This window comes from Amblyraja radiata, chromosome 13, assembly GCF_010909765.2.
Source record: "Amblyraja radiata isolate CabotCenter1 chromosome 13, sAmbRad1.1.pri, whole genome shotgun sequence".
NCBI classification, from domain to species: domain Eukaryota; kingdom Metazoa; phylum Chordata; class Chondrichthyes; order Rajiformes; family Rajidae; genus Amblyraja; species Amblyraja radiata.
In genome coordinates this window covers 38,124,499-38,150,392 of record NC_045968.1, presented here as the reverse complement: position 1 = coordinate 38,150,392, position 25,894 = coordinate 38,124,499, and the positions used below count along the sequence as shown (strand labels likewise).

Sequence of the window (25,894 nt, the reverse complement as noted above, 5' to 3'; positions counted from 1 at the left end):
AGGATCTGGGGTGACGGAGGAACTGAAGGAAATCCACATTAGGCAGGCAATGGTGTTGGATAGACTGATGGGGCTGAAGGCTGATAAATCCCCTGGGCCTGATAGTCTGCATCCCAGGGTACTTAAGGAAGTGGCTCTAGAAATCATGGATGTATGGTGATAATTTTTGAATGTTCTATACTCAGGATGAATTCCTGTGGATTGGAGGGTAGCTAATGTTATCCCATTTTTTAAGACAGGCGGGAGAGAGAAAACAGGGAATTATAGACCAGTTAGCCTGACATCGGTGTTGGGGAAGATGCTGGAGTCAATTATAAAAATTGAAATAGCCGCACATTTGGATAGCAGTAACAGGATCGGTCCGAGTCAGCCTGGATTTACGAAGGGGAAATCATGCTTGACTAATCTTCTGGAATTTTTTGAAGATGTAACTTGGAAAATGGACAAGGGAGAGCCAGTGGATGTAGTGTACCTGGACTTTCAGAAAGCATTTGATAAGGTGATTAGTGGGCAAAATTAGGGCACATGGTATTGGGGGTAGAGTGCTGACATGGATAGAGAATTGGTTAGTAGACAGGAAACAAAGAGTAGGGATTAACGGGTCCCTTTCAGAATGGCAGGCAGTGACTAGTGGGGTACCGCAAGGCTCGGTGCTGGGACCGCAGCTATTTACAATATACATCAATGATTTGGATGAAGGGATTCAAAGTAACATTAGCAAATTTCCAGACGACACAAAGCTGAGTGGCAGTGTGAACTGTGAGGAGGATGCCACTGTCTATAGTCTAAAAGTAAAGTCTAAAGTCGACTGCCCATTTCCCACCATAGACTCTACCCAACCCGCTGAGTTCTTTTAGCAGCTTCTTTTTTTACTGTTATTATACACCATTCATTCTTGTATAGTAACAGTGCTCAGTTAGTTGTTTGTGTGTAGACAGAAGGAACAGCAGATGCTGGAATCTTGCATTGAACACAAAGTGCCGGAGTATCTCAATGGGTCAGGCAGCATCTCTGGAGCAGAGGGATATGTGACGTTTCGTGTTGGGGCCCTTCTTCTAGTTGTTTGTGTGATGGAGTTTCCTGTAAGCAAATTGTTTACATGTGCCTCTAACTGATATGGAGATTGAATTCTGTCCACCTATTTATCAACAGGCCACAGTAAGTAAAATTATAGATAACTAAATTGTGAGTATTAGAAAAAATGCAGCATTTATGGAGACACAGATTCATACAGCGTGGAAACAAGCCCTATGGACCAACTTTCCCGTACCGACCAACATGTCCCATCTGACCCGTTGTCTTGTCATTTTTCATTTGTTTCATTTTACTGTTGACCCTGTTAACCTACATATGCCAAATAAAACTGAACTGAACTGATCTGATCTACACTCAACCCATCTGTCTGCGTTTGGCCCATATCGCTCTAAACCTGTTCTATTCATATACATGGCTAAATGTTTTTTAACAATAGTCTCTGCCTCAACTGCCTCCTCCGACAGCTCATTCCATACAACCACCGCCCTTTGTGTGTAAAAAATACCCCTCAGGTTCCTATTAAATCTTTTCTCCCCTCACCTTAAACCTATGGCCTCTGGTTCTTGATTCACCTACTGTGCGCAAGAGACTCACACCTATTCCTCTCATGATTTTGTACACCTCTATAAGATCTTCTGGAACATTTTCCTAACCTCAAAACATTACGCAGCACAGCTGGTAGACTTGCTGCCTCACAGCGTCAGAGATCAGCGTTTGACCCTGACCTTGGGTGCTGTCTGTACGAAGTTTGCACGTTCACCTGTGACCACATGGGTTTTCCCTCGAGTTCTCCAGTTTCCCATCACATCCCAAAGTTGTGCACATTTGCAAGGTTTGTAGGTTATTTGGTCTTCGTAAATTGTCTCTCGTGCGTGGGGAGTGGAAAGTGGGATAACATGGATAACATAGAACTAGTGTGAACGGGTGATCGATGTAGATTTGATCGTCATAGATTCGATCTATTACGTAGATTCGGTGGGCAATAGACTCAAAGGGCCTGTTTTCATGCTGTATCTCTAAATTAAACTAAATCACGACACCCTCCACAAGTAACAATGGATAAAAAGGTAGGAAGTTGAAACATATTGGTCACTAATGAGTAAGATCATGAATGATCTTCTACTTTTGTACTCCTTTCTTGAATGAAGCCCACATTCTTTGGTTCACTTAATATCTGCTGGCCTGTTTCTTTGCTGCAAATTCCATCTGAAAACAAAATCCAACACATTTGTATCTGGCAAGCTCCCCACACAAATTAGCATGTCATTGATCAGACAATCGGCTTCACTGATTTTGGTATATTGATAAATATTAGCTGGGATATTGTGTCAAAGTTATAAAGTTCAGAAACAGGCCTTTCAGCCCAGGATGACCATATCAACCAAGATGCCAACTTGAGCTAATCCCATTTGCCTGCAGTTACCCCATATCCCTTTCCTATGCATTGAGTTATAAATTATCTTAAACCTTGAGCGATCAATCAAAAATCAATCAATCAAAGACTTTATTGCCATTCAAAAATACACCAACAAATGCAAGTCTGAACGAAATTTCGTTGCATCTGGCTCACCGTGCAGCATAAAATAACAAAAGGATAAAATAGATAAAATAGGTAAAGAGATAAAATATATAATAGTGGTGGCACATTATATGGAATTCAAGAGTCTGATGGCTCGGGGGAAGAAGCTGTTGCAAAACCTGGCCATTCTGCTCCTTATACTGCGATACCTTTTGCCCGAGGGCAGCAGAGTGAACAGTCCATGATGGACATGTGTGGGGTCTTTTATAATGCTTTGGCCTTGGACAAGCAACGTTTGCACGCAATGTCCCGGATTGAAGGAAGAGAAGTCCCGATGATTTTTTCAGCCGTCCTCACCACTCTCCGCATGGACTTCCAGTCGGAGGCTTTGCAATCCCCAAACCATACAGAGATGCAGCTGGTCAAAATGCTCTCTATGGTGCCCCTGTAGAAAGTGGTGAGGACAGGATGGGGGAGGTGAGTTCTTCTCATCCGGCGCAGAAAGTGCAAACGCTGCTGCGCTCTCTTAACTAGTGATGTGATGTTTTGTGACCAGGTCAGACTGTTTGTGATCTGCACCCCCAGAAACTTAGTGCTACTGACCAACTCCACATCGATGTCATTAATGTGTAATGGTATGTGACTGTGCCGGTTCCTCCTGAAGTCAACGATGACCTCCTTTGTTTTGTTAACATTCAGGATCAGATTGTTCGTGTTGCACCAGTCCACCAGTTGTTTCACCTCCTCCCTGTAAGCCAGTTCATTGTCTTGCATGTTGTGGTGACATGCAGAAATTAGTGCCACTGAAGCTTCTTTCACATTCTGCTGTTGATACCGGAATTGTACTTACAGCCGTTAGCAGCTGCTGAAATCTGCAGAAACTATCTTCCCTTTTGATTCCTTGAATTCTCTGAAGGCTCTGATACAAAGCCGACCATTTAAGCCAAATTGTTCTGCAATTGTGGTCCAAAGGAGAAGAAGGGTCCCGACCTGAAATGTCACCCATTCATTTCCCCAGCAAAATCAGCATTTTTATGTCTATCTTCGGTGGTCCGAAGGGTCTGTTTCCACGCTGTATCTCTAAAAAACGTTTAAAAACTATGCCGTTTAGTTTAAGACTCCCCAACCCAAGGAAAAATACTCCTCGTGATGTTATAAATCTCTATGAAATCACTCCTCAGTCTTCTGCACTTCATGGAAAAAAGTCTGAGCCTAACCAGTCTCCCCTTGCTACATCCTCGTGAACATTTTCTGCACCCTCACTAACTTATACTGGAAAGTGTATTGGTGCTTATAATGTATTAGATACAGTGTATACTTCCTCTCTTCTAGTTCAAAATGGCAACAGTGGATCTTTCCCATCTACCTGTGAGGACAGGCCAAGCTCGGTTCCGGTGGTGCTGCGAGTCGGCTGCCTCACCTGCAACGGGTTCGTTGTTTCGACTTTTTTTGTTTTTTTCGATTGTCCAAAAGTATGTTTTAGTGTTTCTCTGTATGTCTCGTGTGGGGGGTGGTGGGGGGAACAGGGGGAAACCGTTTTCAGGCAACTACCTTGCCGGAGATGCAACTTTTTTCCTTGTCGCTTCTTTGCCCCCCTTCGCCCCCCTCCTTGTGGCCTTACAAATGGTTTGGTGCGGCCTTTCCCGGAGTCAGGCCCGGAGCTTCAGCGGCGGTGCAGCGGGAACTTTAACATCATGGACTCCCTTGCCGGGTGATGCCGGAGAAGCACTCCGACCGCTGGCCTGTGGCCTAAAACATCTTGGAGCTTCGGTCTGTGAAGCTTCTGGTGGCAGGCGTGGAGCGGACTTTACTTTACCAGCGTGGAGCGGGTGATCCCTCTCCGGGGGGTTGCCGGGGGGTCACCGGGGGGTCGCCGGAGAAGAGCTCCGACCGCAACCCTGCGGCCTACAACATCTGGAAGCCGCGGTCTCCGGTAAGGAGGTGACCGATTGGGAGATCCGGGCTGCGGGGGGTGCTCTACCTGTCCCGACGTCGGCGTTCCGACCATCCCGACCATGGGGCATGAACATCGGGCTGTCCGTAGCAGCGACTACGGAGGGTCAGGGCCCCGACCACAGGTGAACAAGAGAGGAGGAGGAGGAGGACTGTCTGAACTGTATTGCCTTCCACCACAGTGAAGAATGCTGTGGTGGATGTCTGTGTTGAATTATGTTGTGTATTGTGTCCTTTTTTAATTGTAACGCTGCATGGTAAATTACATTTCACTGCACCTTATGGTGCATGGGACAAATAAATTTGAATTTGAACTTGAACTCGAAACTATAAAAGAGATTGCAGAGCCTAAAGTGAGAGGGGTAAAGATTAAAGGGGAGGCGTGGGGCACGACTTTTACACAGAGGGTGGTGGGTGCCTGGGTGAACTGCCAGGGGTGGTGGTGGAAGCAGAGTCAGATATGATAGCGGCACTTATAGATTCTAGTTTAGTGCAGTTTAGTTTAGAGATGCAGTGCGGAAACAAGCCCTTCGGCCCACTAAATATGCTCCGGCCAGTGATCCTAACATGATCCTACACACACTGAGGACAATTTACAATTATACCAAGCCAATTAACCTACAAACCTGTACGTCTTTGGGGTGTGGGAAGAAACCAGAGTTCACAGAGGAAACCCACGCAACAGGTCACGGGGAGAATGTACAAACTCCATGCAGACTAGTCAGGGTCAAACCCAGGTCTCTGGTACTGTCAGGCAGCAACTCTCGCCACTGTGCCACCATGCTGACCGTGCTTCATGGAGTCAAAGAGTCGGACAGCGTGGACACAGCCCCTTCGGTTCAACTTGATCACGCCGAGCAACTTGTCCCATCTACACTAGTCTCACAAGCCAGTCCTATCCATGTACCTGTCCAAATATCTCTTAAACGTTATGATAGTACCTACCTCAACTAACTCAACTGGCAGATCGTTCCATACACCCCCCACCCTTTGTGTAAAAAGGTTACCCCTCAAGATCCTTTTAAATCTTTCCCCCCTCACCTTAAACCTATCTGGTTAAACCTATCTGGTTCTCGATTCCCCTACTCCGGGAAAAGACTCCGTATTTACCAATGCCTCGGTGTAATTTAGTTTAGTTTTGAGACACATCATGGGAAAAGGCCCTTCGGCCCATTGAGCCCACGCCAACCATGAATCGGTAGTTCACACTAGTTCTACGTTATCCCACTTCCCCATCCACACCCTACGCACCAGGGAAGATTAACAGACACCAATTAACCTACAAATCTGCATGTCTTTGGGAAGCTGGTGGAAACCGGAGCACCCGGAGAAAATCCACGCTGTCACTGGGAAAATATGCAAATCCCACACAGACAGCACCGGAAGTCAGGATGGAACCCGGTTCTCTGGCTCTGTGAGGCAGCAGCTCTACCAGCTGTGCCATTGTGTTTTTAATAGTCTGGTTCCTTTATCTGTTTAGGGAGGATGGTAGGGAGGATTAAAGGGCAGTTTAATAGTAATCTACTATTCTCACACTACAATAATTGCACTGATTCAATCATTGAATAGTATAATCTTACAGAATTTGGATGCAAAGCAAAGAATTTAACAGTATCTTAGTTACAGAACAATAACGTACCATTGAACCAGTGAAGTATCGATGGAGATTCTGTGAGTGGCAGCATAAATATAATGGACCGAATGATGTCCCTTCATGTCTTATAAGAAACTTCTTAAGATAAAAAATCTAGATGTTATTCCCGTTATGCTGTATCTGTACATTGTGAACAGCTCAATTGTAGTCATGTACAGTCTTTCCGCTGACTGGACAGCACACAACAAAAAAGGTTTTCACTGTACCACTTTTCACGTGGCAATAAACTAAAACTAAACTGGGTGTATTTCTTGAGTAAAGCAAAGGAGATAGTAAATGGGACAAGTCACAGTTTAATATCACAATTAGAAAAATTCATGAAGCCTTTTAAATTATTAATATATTAAGATTACACAACAATGATCTGATATACAAAACATATACATTTTTCAGTTACATTGGAAGCATTTCAGACAGAAGACACTGATGGGACTGAAACATCTTTCACTAGAACATGAGCTGCCTTGGATCGTTTACAGAAACACAAAGGTCTGGAGGAACTCAATGGGTCAGGCAGCATCTGTGGAGGGAAATGAGCAGGATATGTATTTATTTGTTCAAAACTATTCTTGAGAACAAATCTGAATAAGGGTTCTGAATCAAAAAGTCATCTGTCTACTCCCTCCACAGATGCTGCCAGACCTGCTAGAGTTCCACCAGCGCTTCATATTTTGCTTGAGATTTCAGCGTTTGCAGTTCCTTGAGTCTCCATGGACAGATTATTACCAGCTTATCTGTTCCTCTCTCATTTGAGAGATACAATGCAGAAACAGGCCCTTTACTTGTGTATAGGGTGATCGCTAGTCAGCATGGACTCAGTGGGCCGAAGGGCCTGGTTCCACGCTGGATCTCTGAAGTCATAAGTCTAAATAATAATAATAATAATAACTTTATTTATAAAGCACTTTAAACAACTACAGTTGCCACAAAGTGCTGTACATGAGAACAAAGAGTGTTACAATCTGTGAGGATGATGAGAATGTGGCTACATTTTTTTAAAAAATGCGATTAATGTAGATCTGTTTGGTGGGTTGAAGGTACTGTTCCCACACTCAATCTCTCCATACTCTAAACAATGTATGAGGAAGCCATTTTGTTCCACTGAGTTTATGCTGATTCATGGAGTAATCCCCATGACCATGATTACCCATTCATTTACATATATTTATGTCACTGCATTTATTCATGGTGCAATCCGATACCTTCACTAGTTTTCCCTATGACCCATTCTCCCCACCTTTCTGTCACCGCTCATATTCCACCACTCACCTACACCACAATACGAGCAATTTACACTTTCTGATTAATCTGCCAACGATGCTGCGTGTCTTTGGGATGTGGGAGGAAATTGGAACAACCGGAGGAAACTTGTGTGGTCACAGGGATATTTGCAAACTCCACACTACAGGGCTGGAGGCTGGGATTGAACTATAAGACAGCACCTTTACGAGCTGGGCCTCAGTCCTGCCATGTATAAGAATTTGTGGATGCCATAGCCTAAAGTTTAGCCATTTGATCTTCATAGAGTAACACAGTGTGGAAACAGGCCCTTCGGCCCAACATATCCACACCAACCAACATGTCTCATCTACACAGGTCCCACTTGCCTGCTTTTGGCCCACATCTGCCTAAACCTGTCCTATCCATGTACCTGTCTAAATGTTTCTTAAACGTTGCTAAAGTATCTGCCTCAACTACCTCTTCCAGCAGCATGCTCTGTACACCCACCACCCTTTGTGTAAAAAAGTTATCCTTCAGGGTCCCATTAAATCTCTCCCTCCCCCCCCCCCCCCTCCTTACATTAAACCTGCGTCCTTTGGTTCTCGATTACTATCCTTGAGTTTCACATGGACCACCTCCTACTGATTATTCTAACGCTCTCCAACCCTTCCATTCTTTTCTCTGCATCTGGTTGTCTAAAAACCTCTTTGACATTGCCAGACAATGACAAATCTTAGGAAATAATTTTTCGCCCCTCCCCCTCCCCCTCCATTCCTTTCTCCGGCTTCACAATTCGCAACTCTTTACCCTTTTGACTTTTGGGTGGCATGGTGCGCAGCGGTAGAGTTGCTGCCTTACGGCGCCAGAGACTCTGGTCTGATCCTGACTACGGGGGATGTCTGTACGGTGCTTGTATCTTCTCCCCGTGACCGCTTGGGTTTTCTCCCACACACCAAAGATGTATTGATTTTTAGGTTAATTGGCTTCAGCAAAAGATTGTAAATTGTCCCTAGTGTGTTGGATAGTGCTAGTATATGAGGTCGGCACAGACTCAGTGGGCCGAAGGACCTGTTTCTGCACTGTATTTCTGAATTAACCTAGACTCTCACCTCTTTTTCCTCCCAGGTTTTTGTCTAATAATCTGACTATCGAAAAACTCGATACCGGCCTGATACTTATTACCGGCTATGATCCGTCCTGCTTCTCCTCCCTTCCAGCCTTCTCTCACACCGCACACCTCCAGCTATCAGTCTGAAGAAGTGTCCCAACCTGAAACATCACCGATCTATGTTCTCCTGACCTGTTGAATTACTCCAGCACTTTGTGTCTTTCTTTAGGAAATTCTTTGATGTTAAAGGAAAGTTATTGATAAAGCTAGAGAATTATTCAGGTATAGCATGATATGGAATTAATTACTTCCTGAGAGAGATGGTGGGAAGTGAACAGTGGAGATTCAATGCACTAACACAGAGTTACTGAAGTGCAGATTAGATCCAGATTGGATCATATATATCTTGTAAACTTATGTTGAGTTCCATCCATTCGCAATGGCTCAATAGACAAAAGACAATAGACAATAGGTGCAGGAGTAGGCCAGTCGGCCCTTCGAGCCAGCACCCCCATTTAATGTGATCATGGCTGATCATCTACAATCAGTACCCCATTTCTGCCTTCTCACCAAATCCCCTGACTCCGCTATCTTTAAGAGCTCTATCGAACTCTGTCTTGAAAGCATCCATAGAATTGGCCTCCACTGCCTTCTGAGGCAGAGAATTCCACAGATTCACAACTCTGTGGGTGAAAAAGTATTTCCTCATCGCCGTTCTTATTCTTAAACTGTGGCCCCTGGTTCTGGAGTCCTCCAACATCGGGAACATGTTTCCTGCCTCTAGCATGTCCAATCTCTTAGTAATCATATGTTTCAATAAGATACCCTCTCATCCTTCTAAATTCCAGTGTATACAAGCCCAGCCGCTCCATTCTATCAACATATGACAGTCCCGCCATCCCGGGAATTAACCTCGTGAACCTATGCTGCACTCCTTCAATAGCAAGAATGTCCTTCCTCAGATTTGGAGACCAAAACTGCACACAATACTCCAGGTGTGGTCTCACTAGGACCCTGTACAATTGCAGGAGGACCTCTTTGCTCCTATACTCAATTACTCTTGTTATGAAGGCCAACATGCCATTATCTTTCATCACTGCCTGCTGTACCTGCAAGCTTACTTTTAGTAACTGATGAACAAGGACCCCCGCCAGATCTCATTGTACTTCCCCTTTTCCCAACTCCCAACCATTTAGATAATAATCTTCCTTCCTGTTTTTGCTACCAAAGTGGATAACCTCACAGTTATCCACATTAAACTGCATCTGCCACGCATCTGCCCACTCACCCAACCTGTCCAAGTCACCCTGCATCTTCTTCACAGTTCACGCTGCCACCCATCTGCAAATTTGTGTCATCGACTAATTTGCTAATGTTACTTTTAATCACTTAATCTAAATCATTAATATATATTGTAAATAGCTGCGGGCCCAGCACCGTGCTTTGCGGTACCCCACTAGTCACTGCCTGCCATTCTGAAAGGGACCCGTTAATCGCTACTCTGTTTCCTATCTGGCTCATTCTTGTTTCCGACCACTTTATTCTTATTATTCCGAATTATTATCCTTGAGAGAGAATGTCTTGCCCAGTATACAATGAGTAAGGGCACAGTCAACTCTTGCATTTAAAGAGATGTTAATCTAGATGTTAAGACAAAGAATGGTCACGACCTGAAACGTCACCTATTCCTTTCTTCCAGAGATGCTGTCTGACCCGTTGAGTTTGGGTCTGAGTTCTCTTAATTTGGTAACAGTTGACTGCAATCTGACGCACTTCCATAAATTGAGCTCTAAAGGGAAGTCTTGCCATAGTAACAGATTTTAACAATCAGCTTTTAATCAGGAATTGCTGTATGTGGAGCTTACCACATTAATGTTCTTTTTCTCCTGATTTTCTGGTTTGAGCATTTTAACTTTTATGTCATCTTACAAGCAAGTTGATCCACATGATTTTGGGTTGTGAACCTCCTCAGGACATCTACATTCATTGTGCAATGGTGGAACTCTCACTTCCGGGTCAGAGGTCACATGTGAGTTTGAGGTGACCTTTTTTCCAAGGTCTTCTTGAGGTTGACTCGGTATACTTTACAACAAAGTCTCTTGGGGATTGTACCCCTAGAATGTCTTTAAAAAGTCAACAAATATCTACAAAGTGCTGGAAAGTGAGGTATGGAAAAACTTACTTCTATAATCACATTTTAAAAAACGATTTTAAAGCTTCTTGATTAAAGTTGCATTGTTTATAGTCATGCGCATTTACGAGTGACTGGTGGATGAGAGGCGAGAAAAGAAGTCGATTATATTTTGTTCATATTCTCAAACCCAATATTCTTGAAATGTCTGCTGGACAATCGGGCAGAAATGATCCATTGATATGGTCAGATAGTCTGTCAGTTAACCCACTGGTAAACTTGCCAATTTACCATGCTAACTGGTGGATGTTAGATCATCACTGTTTCACTAAAGATAGGTTATTTTGGTTTTCCTGCTTGGCCCTGCTATGGTCTTTCTGGGCTTCTTCAATGTCCAAGATTGGACCAGGGTTTAGTGGTGCTAATGTGGACATCTCCAACTCCCTACTCTGTTGTATGAATGCCAAGCTGATGGCAAACATGCTACTGGAATTGTTGTAGGCCGGGTCAACCTCTTTCTTCCTCAGCCACATTTTAATGAAGGTTCTGAAGCCTTGCCCCACAAAGACATAGAGCAGGGGATCAATGCAACTGTTCGCCACGGCCAGGCACAGTGTGGCTACCACGGTCTTGCGGAGGATGTTTTCCAGGTCGCAGTTGTCAGGGTGATGTATCAGGAAGTGTAAGTGCGCCGTCCTCTGTACGTGATAGGGGAGGAAGCAGATGAAGAACACCCCAAGGACCAGTATGGTCATCGCCACGTCTCTCTTGACCCGTTTGGATTTGCAGTCAAACCTCACCAGGTGTCTTATCATCAGCGCGTAGCAGATGACAATGATCGTGAGCGGGAGCAGCAATCCGACAATGAGAGCAAAATAATTCAACTGCACAATTCGAGTCCAGGAATCCACATGCACCGGCTCGAAACATTTGACTTTGCCGTTGAATGGTTGACTTCCGTTCAAAAGGAACGGAGCTGTAGACACTAAGACAAACAACCAAACACTGACGCATGTTATAATGCAGCGGCGGAAGGTGAACACCCTTTGATGCGCTGCGTGGTGAACTAGAGATAGATATCGAGACACACTGAGGCCGGTCAGGAAGAAAATACTGCAGTACATACTGACGTAGAAAACGTAGCTAGAGATCCTGCACAGAAAATCTCCGAACGGCCAGTTACCTTGTCTCAGGTAATACACCACACGCAAAGGTAGGCTGAGGCAGAAGAGGAGGTCAGCAATGGCAAGGTTCATGAGATAAATAGTGCTGGCATTCCTTCTCTTGGCAATGCGACAGAACACAAAGAGAGCCAATAAGTTGGAGAACAGACCAATGACGAACACAAGGCTGTAGACTGCAGAGTAGATCATGTACTTATACTGGTCGGTGGACGGGCAGGGCTTGGTTATGTTGGCATGTGACGTGTTGGCCGTGCTTGCTTGGGGAGTTGTGTCAGTCAACATCTTCAGTATCTGTTGAAGAAGACAAGAGATGTTGTGTTAGTTGTGTGCTCAAGCATCAACCAGTGATGGTTTGGTGACCAATTCATATGTTCATGTTCCAACTCAGAGACAGGAGATGCTAAAACTGACGGACATTCCAGTTAACAGGTCTTTCTATGGGAGGGCAGAGTCGCAATGTGCCCGATAACCTGGTTCAAAGATAACCTATAACATAGAACTTGCAAAGCACAAGGATAGGCCCATCATTCCATCATATTAAGGCAAGGGTTTCAAGAGTCAAGAGTGTGTGATTGTTATAATGTAGCAACAACAGAACAATGACATTCTTCCTTGCAGCAGTATAACAGACCTGTGGACACAATACACACAGATAACATCATAAAAAGATTAACTAATTAATCACTCCAACACGAGTGCAAAAACAAATGCCAAGGCTGTAGTGCAACCAAAGACAGTGTTGTGTTGTGTTCAAGAGCATGATGGTTGTTGGGGAGAAGCTATTCTTCAACCTGGTGGTCATGGTTCTTGGACTCAAGTTCAAGTTCAAGTTCAAGTTCACCTTCTTCCTGATGATATGAGTTTAAGCTCCCTTCCCCCAAGGGTATTTATGAAAATGTCACTGAATGACAAGCTAGGCTTCCAGGCATAGACCAATAACTTTATGATTAAAAGTCACAAAGTGCTGGCGATACACAGCAGAATAAGCAGCATCTCTGGAGAATTTAGATAGGCGACGTTTTTGGGTCGGGACCCTTCTTCAGACTGATTGTGGTAGGGATGGAGGGGAGGGTGGAGAAAGCTGCAAGGTAGCGCAGCAGTAGAGTTGCTGCCTCACAGCAGCAGAGCACCAGGTTCAATGCTGACTATGGGTGCTGTCTTACGGAGTTTATACCTTCTCCCCGTGACCACATGGGTTTTCTCCGGGTGCCCCAGTTTCCTCCCATATTCTAAAGGCGTACAGGCTTGTAGGTCAATTGGCTTCAGTTAAAAATTGTCCCTAGTGAGAAAGATAGTGCGAGTGTACTGATCGCTGGTCGGCGTGAGCTGAAGGGCCTGTTTCTGCGCTGTATCTCGAAAATGAAATAACTTAACAATTAAAAGACACAAAGTGCTGAAGTAACTCAGCAGGTCGGGCAGCATCTCTGGATAGGCAACTCACCCGTTGCAGCGGCCCCTACAGCCTGTCTGTCTTTTTTTTATTTTTTGTCTCGTTAAATGTAGTGTTGGTGTTTTTTTTTAATACTAGTTTTAAATGTGTATATGTGGGGGGCGGGGGAACCGCTTAAAATCTCTTCCCTGTCCGGGAGACCCGACCTTTTCCCTGTCGGGTCTCCGTTGTCGTTGGGGCCTAGCACCGTGGAGCGGCCTCCAGCCTGAACGACCCGGGGGCTCGGGAGACTGCGGAGCTGCAGACTACTCACCATCGCGGGGCTGGCCGGCCTCGGAGCGTGGGGAGCGGGGTGACACGCTGCTGCGACTCGACTCCTGGGGCTCCAGCAACGCAGCCGCAGGTCCGGTGGACTGGGACATCGGGAGCTCGCGGGTCCGGGGGGAGAGACCGCTTCCCGGAGCTCCCGCAACACGACTTCTCCAGCCTGTGTCGCGGGGTTGGAACGACCCGGAGCGGGGACGTACATCGCCCGGCGCGGCTTCATGGCCGTGGGACATTCCAGCGCCCGCTGGGGGCTCCAACTTTGTGACTTTTAGACCGGGAGCGGGGCCGAAAATCGTCCTGCCCGGCCTAAAATGGCCGTGGGACTTAGCAACGCCCGCCTGGGGCTTGGATATCGGGAGAGACATGGAGAACAGGGGAGAGAAAAGACTTTGCCTTCCATCACAGTGGGTCCACTGTGATGGATGTTTGTGTGAATCAAATTGTGTGTATGTCTAGGAAATTGTCTTTGTTTGTATGGCTGTGGAAACAGAATTTCGTTTGAGCTTCACTGAGGCTCAAATGACAATAAATTGTATTGTATTGTATTGTATTGTATTGTATTTCGGGGGGTTGGAACCCTTCTTCAGACTGATTCAGGTAGGGGGGGGGTGAAGGCTGCAAGAGAGGTGAGGTGGGACAAAGCCTGGCAAGTGATAGGTGGATACAGTTGAGGGGGGGGGGGGTTATTGATTGGAGGGAACAACAGATGCTTGCAGTTCTTTGTCTACACTTAACTGTAAACATCCTAGCCACTCTAACCATTTGCCTGCTCACTTCCTTCCAAAAATAATCCATGTTACTCCATTTACATGGGAACAAAGTCGTACAAACACATCTCTGCAAATTTTCCTATCCTCTGTTACTTTTATTTATCAACTATTTTGTGTAGAGCTTATCTGCCTATTGAATATTTTACTGGCGTCTACCCCCACTCACCAGTCTACACATTCACCACTCTATGCAAAAGATAATCAAATCACCCACTGCATTCTGTTTAAGCCCTTGTACTCGTGTTTTTACACTTTTATGCTCCTGGTTTTGCTCTCATTAGACTTTAGGTTTTAGACATACGGTGCGTAAACTGGCCCTTCGGCCCACCAAGTCCGCGTCGACCAGCGATCTCCCCGTACACTAACACAATCCTACTCACTATGGTTAAGAAAGAACTGCAGATGCTGGAAAATCGAAGGTGGACAAAAATGCTGGAGAAACTCAGCGGGTGAGGCAGCATCAATGGAGCAAAGGAAACAGGCAACATTTCGGGTTGAGTCTGAAGAAGGGTCTCGACCCGAAACGTTGCCTATTTCCTTCGCTCCACAGATGCTGCCTCACCCACTGAGTTTCTCCAGCATTTTTGTCTTCCTACTCACTAAGGACAATTTTACAACTTACCAATGCCAATTAACCCCACAAACCTGTTGTAGAATTGTAGAATCTTCCATGAGAGTAAACATCTTTTCCATATTCACCCAGTCTAAGAAATGTATACAGGTATGTCTCAACTAGATTTAGTTTAGCTTAATTTAGAGATACAAGGTGGAAACAGGCCCTTTGGCTAACCGAGACCGCGCCGACCAGCGGTCACGTGTACACAAGTTACATCCAACACACTAGGGACAATTTACAGAAGCCAATTAACCTATAAACCTGCACGTCTATGGAGTGTGAGAAGAAACCGGAGCACCGGGAGAAAACCCATGCGATCACAGGGAGAACGTACAAACTCCATACAGACAGCATCCGTAGTCAGGATCGAACACAGGTCTCTGGCGCTGTAAGACAGCAACTGTTCCATTGCGGCACTGTGCCAACAGACTGTCCCTCATCCCACAATATTCCCTTACCTGCTTAATCTTTGTAAGACACAAAAGACTGCAGATGCTGGAATCTTGAGCCTAAAAGGAACTCAGTGGGTCAGGCAGCACCAACAGTGGAGAATGGACAGTTACCCTTTTGGGTTGTTACAATTCAGAAAATTCTGAAGAAGGGACCCGACTCAAAATATTGTCTCTATGTTTCCCTTTATGATGCCGCCTGGCCTGTTGAGTTCCTGCAGTAGTTTGTTTCTTGCTACTTAATCGTTCCTGGTGAATAATCCCTGCGTAACTGGGCTCATCCATGTAAGCATTCTGTGGACACATACAATGAGATAATATCATTTCTTAATAAGCGAACCAAGATTATTGCACTGCTCTACTTATGGTTTCACCTGCACAGATGCACTAAAAACATTGTGTATTAGATCACGAGAGGACTAGATGGGGTGAATGCACAGAGTCTTGTACCCAGAGTATGTGAATGAAGAACAAGAGGACATAAGCTCTCTGGAGCTTAACATCTCCAAGACCAAGGAGCTGTGTTGTGGGGGGAGGCGAACATCTTCCCCCCAACCTCTCTTTGAACCTCTGAAGCTGAATGGGCAGACAGTTGAGCAGGTAGAGGCCTTTAGATACCTGGGCACAGAGATTGACACCCGCCTGTCCTTCTCCCAGCACACAGACTCTGTGTACAAGAAGGCACAGCAACGCCTGTTCCTGCTGAGGAAACTCAGGAGCTTTGATGTCAGACAGGACATTTTAACAGCTGTCTATAAATCACTTATAGAATCTGTACTCACCTTTAACATCACATCCTGGTTCACCCTCACCTCTGTCAAAGACAAATCAAAGCTTTCCCGGATCATCAATCAAGCAAGCAAAATAACTGGCAAAACTCAAAATCAATTATCAGTACTCCACACCCAGGCAGTTAAAAGGAAAGCCAACCTCATTACACAGGATCCCACCCACCCCCTGCACAAGTCCTTCCAACTTCTGCCATCAGGCCGCCGATATAAAGTCCCCCTATCCAAGAAAAACATCCACAAAAACTCATTCATACCCATTGCCATAAACAGTTTAAATAAAAAATGAACAAGGGACAAATTAACCCTGACGCACTGTCACTTTACACGTATCCACAACTTTTATCTTGTCTATATTTACAGTTTTTAATCTTTATACTTGCTTTTAAGATCTATACACACTGTGTGTGCTCGCAGAAATCTGTGTTGTATGACTGCTTATCAGTACATTGTCCTGGTTGTATGTTGAGCCACGTCAAAGAAGATTTTCTGTTACGACAGACAATAAAGTTTTCTGAATCTGAATCTGAATCTGAATCTGAATAGCTTTACGGTGAGGAGAGAAAGTTCTAATAGGTACCTGAGAGGCAACTTTTTCACACACAGAGAGTGGTGGGTATATGGAACAAGCTGCCAGAGGAGGTAGTTGAGGCAGATACTATAACACCATTTAACGTCGTACAGCTTTCTACAAACTTTTCTTTGGTTAGTTTAGTTTAGTTTATTGTCTGAGGTACTGTTAAAAGCTTTTGCTGCGTGCTAACCAGTCAGCAGAAAGACTATACATGATTAATAATCGAGCCATCCACAGTGTACAGATAGATAATAAAGGGAATAATGTTTAATGCAAGATAAAGTCCACTAAAGTCTGATTAAAGATCGTCCAAGGGTCTCCAATATCCAAGGTAGATAGTAGCTCAGGACCGCTCTCTAGTTGTTGATAGGATGGTCGATGGTATCATGTAAATGATACTGTCGTTTTGATCTTCTTTCTAAGATTATGAATTTTACATATTTCTGCCCTATATTCCCTTTGCCAACTATCTTCCGCTCTGCTCTATCTATTGTACCCGGGTTTGACTTGATTATATTCATGCATGCATGGTATATCTGCTCCGTTTTGCTGTAGCTTGATACATGTGACAATATTAATCCTAAACCTAAACCTAAAAAACCTAAACCATTCTACTGGCCACAACGTTGCACCTAACACGATTCTACTGGCCACTATCTTGCATCTAACACCAGAGATCCTGTCACTTAACCTCTTGTTATGCACCTTGTCCAATGTGTTCTGGTTGAGGTGTAAATATTATCCCTGTCACTGGGGGAAAAGTGCCCTGGTTTTGTAAGTACAGCGATATTTTATAAGACCAGCGAGAGCAGAAGGGTTCTTTCAGGAACGCCATCTCTGGGAATGCAGCACTCCATTGCGACCATACTGGAGCTCTTAAGGTTGGACATGAACTCTTAACCTTCTGATTGGTGAAGACAGGATCATCTCTGAGAACAACGTTCAAAGCAAAACCTGAAGAGCAGCTGGAAGAACTCAGGAGGGATATAACGTTTCAGGTCGAGAGCCTTCATCTAGACTGGGAATATATTTCAAAGGTCTTGTTCACAAACTCCTGGCGTAGTATTTAGTTACTGTCAGGCCCAGTTACATGCAGGGACCTGCTTCACTGAGTTTTGCAAGTTACATGTTTTCCAAAAATAGATGTCTTGGGAAGAAGAGTGACATTATCCTTCTGAGACATTGATTTCCATATTTTTATATCTGTTTTTGACATGAAGGCCATTTGGTTCATTGAGTGCTTTCCGGTTCCCAGAAGAAGTATGGGCATCTCGTTGGAAAACACAAATTGTTGGAGTAACTCAGCATGTCAGGCAACATCTGTGAAGGGAATGGACAGCCGATGTTTCAGATCGGAACCCTTCTTCAACATCTGCAGTTGCTTGTCTTACTTTTATCTATCTCATTTCTGTATTTGTTTTCATGTAAGAAATTTTCATTTTTCTCTCATATTCCCATATTCATTTCACTTGCATTTTATGTGCAATGTGATGAATAGAACTGATTGATTGGTTGATTGATTGATTGATTGATTGATTGATTGATTGATTGATTGGTTGATTGATTGATTGATTGATTGATTGATTGATTGATTGATTGATTGATTGATTGATTGATTGATTGATTGATTGTTTGATTGATTGATTGATTGATTGATTGATTGATTGATTGATTGATTGATTGATTGATTGATTGATTGATTGATTGATTGATTGATTGATTGATTGATTGATTAACTCCTGCCAATTTCTACATTTCGGATAATTTACAGCAACCAATTAATCTATAATGAGATAATTTATAGCTTTGGCTGCCGCTGCTCTCTCTTCACACTGTGTTTTTGATTTTCTGTTTTTGGATTGAATTCTGTTTTTAATTTGTGTCTCTGTGATGTCTTTATTACTTGTTATATTCCGATTATATGTTTTTATTCCGATTACTATGTAAGGTGTCCTTGAGATGTCTGAAAGGCGCCCATTAAATAAAATTTATTATTATTATTATAAAGACAGATAAGAAAACATCACCTATCCTTTTCCTCCAGAGATGCTGCCTGACCCATTGAGTTATTCCAGCATTTTGTGCCTATCTTCAGTATAAACAGCAGCTGCAGTATTTTATTTCTACCCTTGGGATGTTGAGTTTAGTTTAGTTTCAGTTTAGAAATACAGCATGGTAACAGGGCCTTCAGCCCACGCTAACCACCAATCGCCCGTTCATACTAGTTCTATGTTATCCCACATTCTCATTCACTCATTATACAGCAGGAATAATTTTTAGAGGCCAATAAACCTACAAACCCTCATGTCTTTGGGATATGGGAGGAAACTGGAGCACCCGAAGGAACCCACAGGGTCACAGGGAGAACAGGCATATTTTGTGGAATTGTCATTATTGTAAGGAAAAGAGAACTTACAGGTAAGGAACTGGGGTTGTGGGGTATAAAGGTGCATAAATGAGCAGAAGAACCACCAAATGAAGTGCAAAACAATCTGGGTCATTGGCTACCTAGATGCTTGATCTATCGAGATAAGGTGGGTTGATACAAGATCCGCTGACAAAGTGAGTTCAGAGCCAGCCACTAATCAGTGCACAGTAGCAAGAACTTTTAGAGTTCCTTGATAGAACATAGAACAGCGCAGCACAGGATCAGGCCCTTTGGCCCACTAAGTCAGTGCTGTACATTGTACCAAGTCCAAACTAATCTGCTCTACATGTACATGATCCATATCCTTCCATTCCCTGCATATACATTTGCTTATCTAAAAGCCTCTTCAATGCCACGATTGTATCTGCCTCCAACACCACCTTTCTCTGTGAAAAAACACTCCAGCACATCTCCTTTAAACTTGGGCCTCTCTCACCTTAAACCTATGGCCTCTATTCTTTGTCATTTCCGCCTTGGAAAATGATTCAGGCATTCCACCTTACCTATGCCTCTCATGCTTATATCGGGTTCCCCATCAGCCTCCAGCATTTCCTGCATATCTATGTGCTTAACTAAGAAGTCTGAGCGGCACACCAACACAGCGGTAGAGTTGCTGCCTTACAGCACCAGAGACCCGGGACCAATCCTGACCACGGGTGCTGTCTGTATGGAGTTTGTACGTTTTCCCTTTGACCACGTGGATTTTCTCTAGTTGCTCTGGTTTCCTCCCGCATTCCAAAGATGTACAGGTTTGCTGGCTTCGGTATAGACTGTAAATTTTTCCCTAGTGTGTAGGATAGTGCTCGTGCAAGTTAAACAATAAATTAAAACTAAATTAAACTAAACTAATCTAAACTATGGTATCTGTTCCCTTTATTGTCAGAGTGACCAAATTGTCTTTCACAGTTCCGCTGCAACATTTGCAAGCGCATTTTAACCAATAAACGAATGACAGGATGTAAACAACTGATAAGATTCTGGGCTTCATTCATGCAGGCATCATTTGTGATATGTAGGAAGGAACTCCAGAAGAGAGACACAAAATGCTGGAGGAACTCAGTGGGTCAAGATCCTTCTTCTGAAGAAGGGTCCCGACCCGCTGAGTTTCTCCGGCATTTTGTGTCTATCTTCGTTGATGATGGACATTTATTGAACACTGGTTAGGCATAACAGAGGGAGTACTTCTGATTCTGATTTCCACTTTTTTTACACAAAGGGTGGTGGGTGTATGGAACGAGTTACAGGAGAAGTTAGTTGAGGCAGGTACTATCGCAACGTTTAAGAACATTTGAACAGGTGCATGGATCGGACAGATTTAGAGGGATATGGGCCAAACGCAGACAGATAGGACTAGTGTAGATGGGGCACTTTGGGCAAGTTGGGTTGAAGGGCCTGTTCCCATGCTGTATGACTATGACTCTATATCTCAAAGTCGCAATGGGTTTAGAGAGGGGTAGTGGAGGGAAGTTATATTCTTGAGTGATGGTTCAAGGAATAAGAGCACTATTATTATTGAGACAAATGACAATAAAACACTCTAGACCCGTAACCATCCTTTCTTGCTCCCTGCCATGCCCCTGCCTATTCTTGTCACCTGCCGTCATTGACCTGTACAACTTCCAATTTCCCATCTGCCTCACTACTGAATTGGAATCTGTAACCTTGCTAATTGAGATTAAGTTCTCCCAAGTAGGAAACCTGTCTACCAGGAAATTGGTTCCCTCCCAGTTCATGTACAACCCGTCCATCTTGTACTGGCCATGTCTGTCGCTGAAGGGAATCCAATGGTCCAACCATCTTCGCACCAAATAGAGAGTGGTCCTGACCTACCATCGACATCATTGGAGATGCTCGCACTATCTTTAATTGGACTTTGCTGGACTTTATCTTATAGAAACATAGAAAGATAGAAAATAGGTGCAGGAGTAGGCCATTCGGCACTTCGAGCCTGCATCGCCATTCAATATGATCATGGCTGATCATCCAACTCAGTATCCCATCCCTGCCTTCTCTCCATACCCCCTGATCCCTTTAGCCACAAGGGCCACATCTAACTCCCTCTTAAATATAGCCAATGAACTGGCCTCAACTACCTTCTGTGGCAGAGAATTCCACAGATTCACTACTCTCTGTGTAAAAAATGATTTTCTCATCTCGGTCCTAAAAGACTTCCCTCTTATCCTTAAACTGTGACCCTTAGTTCTGGACTTTCCCAACATCGGGAATAATCTTCCTGCATCTAGCCTGTCCAACCCCTTAAGAATTTTGTAAGTTTCTATAAGATCCCCCCTCAATCTTCTGAATTCTAGCGCGTACAAGCCGAGTCTATCCAGTCTTTCTTCATATGAAAGTCCTGCCATCCCAGGACTTAACGTTATGCCCTTTATCCCGGATCTGTACACTGTGGACAATAGAGTTGCTGCCTTACAGCACCAGAGACATGGGTTTCATCCTGACTATGGGTACTGTCTGTATAGAGTTTGTACGTTCTCCCTGTGACCATGTGGGGTTTCTCTGGGTGCTCCAGTTTCCTGCCACACTCCAAAGACATACAGGTTTTTAGGTTAATTGGCTTGTGTAAATTGTAAATTGTTCCTAGTGTATAGTGCTAGTGTATGGGGAGATTGCAATTCGGCATGGACTTGGTGGGCCGAAGGGCCTATTTCCTCACCATATCACCAAAGTCTAAAGAAAGCTGAGGACTTCCTGAGAGGAAGGAAACTAAAAATGTTTCTGAGCTCCAGTCATTTCCAAGGGTAATCCAATACCCAGATTAATTTCCACCCAACACTGTCACTGAATTGGACTCTGGTTCATTAATTATTAAAGAAAGATTGACTGGCTTTGGAGGGGAAAGATTAACAAATGCATATGTTTTGTGCAAAATAAAAAGTCTCAAGCAGTGAGCAGCTGTACCACTACATTGCCCACTGACTGCTAACGTTTGTTTGCAACTTGGACAGTTGATCAGCCATATTACAGACGGGATTACATGACATCCTCACTGAACAAAAGGGAGAAAACAAATGCTGAGATAAAGACCGAGATGTGAATGCAGTCTTTTACCCAGGGTAAGGAAATCAAAATCAAGAAGAGAAGTGCAAGCATTAGAAACAAGGAACTGCAGGTGCTGGTTTACACAAAAGGGCACAAAGTACTGGAGTAACTTAGCAAGTCAGGCAGCATCTCTGGGAAAGCATGGATAGATGAATTTTCAGGTCCGGACCTTTTACCAGACTGGTGCGATCACAACAGGACACATGTTTAAGGTGAGAGGATCAAGATTCAAAACTGAGGGCAACCTTTTCACTCGTGGGGCAGTGGGTGTATGGAATGAGCTGCCAGAGGAGATAGTTGAGACAGGTACTATAACAGCATTTAAGACACTTAATTGGGTACATGGATAAGAAAGGTTTAGATGGGCCAAATGTGGGCAAATAAGACAAGTAAATGTGGGCAAATAGCTTTGATGAGGCATTTTGGTCAGCATGGATGAGTTGGGCCAAATGGCCTGTTTCTGAGCTGTGTGACAAGGCTGTTGGTTTGGGAACAGCTCCATCCAAGATTGCAAGAAATTGCAGAGAATTGTGGACGCAGCCGAGACTGTCAGGCAAATCTTTGTTGACTCCATTTGCACCTCACTCTGCCTCGGCAAGGCCACCAGCATAATCAAGCATAATCTCACCCTGGTGACCATCTTCTCCCCTCTCCCAACAGGCAAGATGTACACCAGAACTATCCTACACACTCGGGACAATTTACAACCAAAGCCAATGAATCTACAAACCTGTATTCTTTAGAAAGTTGAAGGAAATCAGAGCACACGGGGAAAATCTACGTGGTCATGGGGAAAAGTACAAACTCCATACAGACAGTACCCCTAGTCAGGATCGAACACAGATGTCTTGCGCTGTAAGGCAGCAACTCTACCGCTGCGCCACCGTGCCGCCTCTGTGGTGGTGTAGGCAGATGTGATAGTGGCATTTAGGTGCCTTTTATATAAGTACGTGGATATGCAGGGGAAATAAATGTGCATTGTGTGCAGATTAGATTAGTTTAACTTCGGAACCTCATATATCAAAGAAGCAGAATTAGGCTATTCGGCCCATCGAGTCTACACCACCATTCAATTATGGCTGATTTATCAACCCCATTCTCCTGCCTCCTCCCCATAACCTTTGACACCCTTACTAATCAAGAATCTGTCAATCTCCGCTCCACTTGCATCGTGTTTGGCGTAGACATTGTGGGCTGAAGGAGCCGTTCCAGTGCTGTACTGTTCTAAACATGTAGTTTTAACCAGGGAGTTTGCGAAACTCTGTTTCATTCACTCATTCCTCCAAGCCAGCGTCAAACATTTCCCAGACAAATGTCCATGTCCTCTAACCACGAACCTCTGGCTTAACTTACCCTGTTTCCCCAACTCTCTTTAATATTTTTATTGCTGCTTCTTGTCTTCCTAAGCATCACCTCGGAGGATGATTTATCTTCTGAAATTTACCTATCTACTGTGAGTGTGAATATTTTAACATCACGCGCCTGCTATATACATGGACCTGCTAGATTGAGCTCTTGTTCCAGTGGCAAAAAGTTCCAGGCCCATTGGATCTGAAAAGAGGGGTCGCGACCCAAAACGTCACCTATTCCTTTTGTTCAGAGATGCTGCCTGGCCCGCTGAGTTACTTCAGCTTTTTGTGACTATCTTCAGGCCAGTTGGAGATTGGACTACAATGTAAAAAGTTACTCTTACAATCATAGACACGTACACCCTCATGCACTTACTTTATCCACTGACCAACTTCCTCAATATAACACTATAAGGATATTTAGTTTAGTTTAGATATACACCATGGAAACAGGCCCTTCAGCCCGCAAAGCCCGCACTGACCATCGATCACCCGTTCCCACTAGTTCCATGTTATCTCGCTTTCTCATCCACTCCCTACACACTAGGGGAAATTTACCGACGGCTAATTAACCTGCACACCCACATGTCTTTGGGATGTGGGAGGAAACAGGAGCACCCGGAGGAATTCCATGTGGGTCATGGAGATCATGCAAACCCCACACGAACAGCAACCGAGCTCAGGATCGAACCGGGGTCTCTGGTGCTGTGAGGCAGCGGCTCTACCAGCTGAGCCACTGTACTTGAGCAGTTGGAGCGGGTCCTCTGTACAAATAAGACGGTATTGTAGTCCTTGACCCACTGACTAACTTCCTCAACATAAAATTTGAAGGAGTGTTAACTCGGACCCGATGGGCTGAAGGGTCTGTTTCCACACTGTATCTCTAAACTAAACTAGAAATGAAACTAAATATGATCCAACACAGGAAGATCCTGCAGCACATTGGGGCTGATATTAAGCTGTGCGCTGATCATAGTTTATGGACTTTGACTTGTACATCTACTGGAGTACTTAATCCATTGAAAACAAATTGGCGGCAAGATCTGACCCCATGTATCATGCGTTAAGTGATAAATTTCTCAAATTACAAATTAAGTCACTTTCCAAACAGACAATATCTGACAAAGTTCAGACTTTCGAAATACTCAAGAAAGGAAACCAACATAATATTTCAAAAAAAAATTTAGTTTGTCAGAGTTTTACCCAAAGAAACTCTTTGAAGTCCTTATAGGGGCAGTTATCAAAATTCATTGCCTTCAGATAATTAACACTGGAATTAGATTTTAATTGTATTAATGCACTTAGTTATGATGATGTGACAGATTGGTTGATCTAGATTCACTAATAACTTTCAGATAGAACCGGTAAAATACTTTCAAAGGAAGAGATTGCAGGCTCTGGAGAAATAACACAGGAGAGAACATAAAGTACCGGAGTAACTCAGCGTTGTGTTTAAGAAGGAACTGCAGATGCTGGAAAATCGAAGGTAGACAAAAATGCTGGAGAAACTCAGCGGGTGAGGCAGCATCTATGGAGCGAAGGAAATAGGCAACGTTTCGGGTCGAGAACCTTCTTCAGACTGACCATTCATCAGACTCTTCTTCAGAATAACTCAGCGAGTCAGGCAACATTTCAAGGGAAGAAGGGTCTGGACAACATCACCTATCCATGTTCTCCAGAGATGCTGCCTGACCCACTGAGTTACTCCAGCACTTTGCTTCTTCTTTTGTGAAGCAGCATCTACAGTTCCTTGTTTCAACAGAGGAGTGGGATTAATTCAGTAGCACACTCAAAGGGACAGTATAGCTGTGATGGACTGAAGGGTCTCCTTCACCGCTGTGTGATTCAATGATCCCGAGAAGCAGTAGCAGTAGCCCACCAATCAGGAAAACAAATCATTCAACAATCTTGAGCAGTAGTGCGCCCTTATAAGTTCAAACAAACAGGCTAATTAGTATCGCGTTTCAGTCAGCACATTATAAAGGCTGGAACTCACATTTCGGGTTGCCTCCGAGAGAATAGATTAGTTGGACAGCTGCTGGCAGTTCAGTGTGTTCTGCTCGAAACCAATTACAGCTCTACTTCCACCTCTGAGCATGTCTGCGCTGCTATTTATCTGAGTAATGGCAATGTGGTCAACTGCGCAGTTCCCACCCACGCAAATTTCACACAGCAACCGTTTCTAGGGTATATTGTATTGACTTATGGTGCAGAGGAATAAGGGAAACAGTGGATTGTGAAAGATGCAGGGCACTTCCACACTCACTCACACACACTCACACACAATTACATCCTTGCTCACAACACACATGAGCACACATGCACACACATTTACAACCAT

The 25,894-nt window shown here is 44.1% G+C and overlaps 1 protein-coding gene across 2 annotated transcripts; it reads right to left on the bottom strand.

The window, feature by feature from the left end:
• Positions 1–9,878: 9,878 nt before the first annotated feature.
• Positions 9,879–25,654, bottom strand: LOC116979891 (cysteinyl leukotriene receptor 1-like). Of its 2 annotated transcripts, none has more exons than XM_033031825.1 (2): positions 25,550–25,654; positions 9,879–12,096 (listed from the first exon to the last, which is right to left on the bottom strand). In XM_033031825.1, exon 2 carries the CDS (start codon positions 12,085–12,087, stop codon positions 10,939–10,941), a length of 1,149 nt encoding a protein of 382 aa, XP_032887716.1. In that variant the 5' UTR covers positions 12,088–12,096; positions 25,550–25,654; the 3' UTR covers positions 9,879–10,938. The 2 variants fall into 2 exon arrangements, with proteins under 2 accessions (XP_032887716.1, XP_032887717.1); XM_033031826.1 differs by lacking the exon at positions 25,550–25,654 and adding an exon at positions 23,704–23,955.
• Between the last annotated feature and the right edge of the window lie 240 nt (positions 25,655–25,894).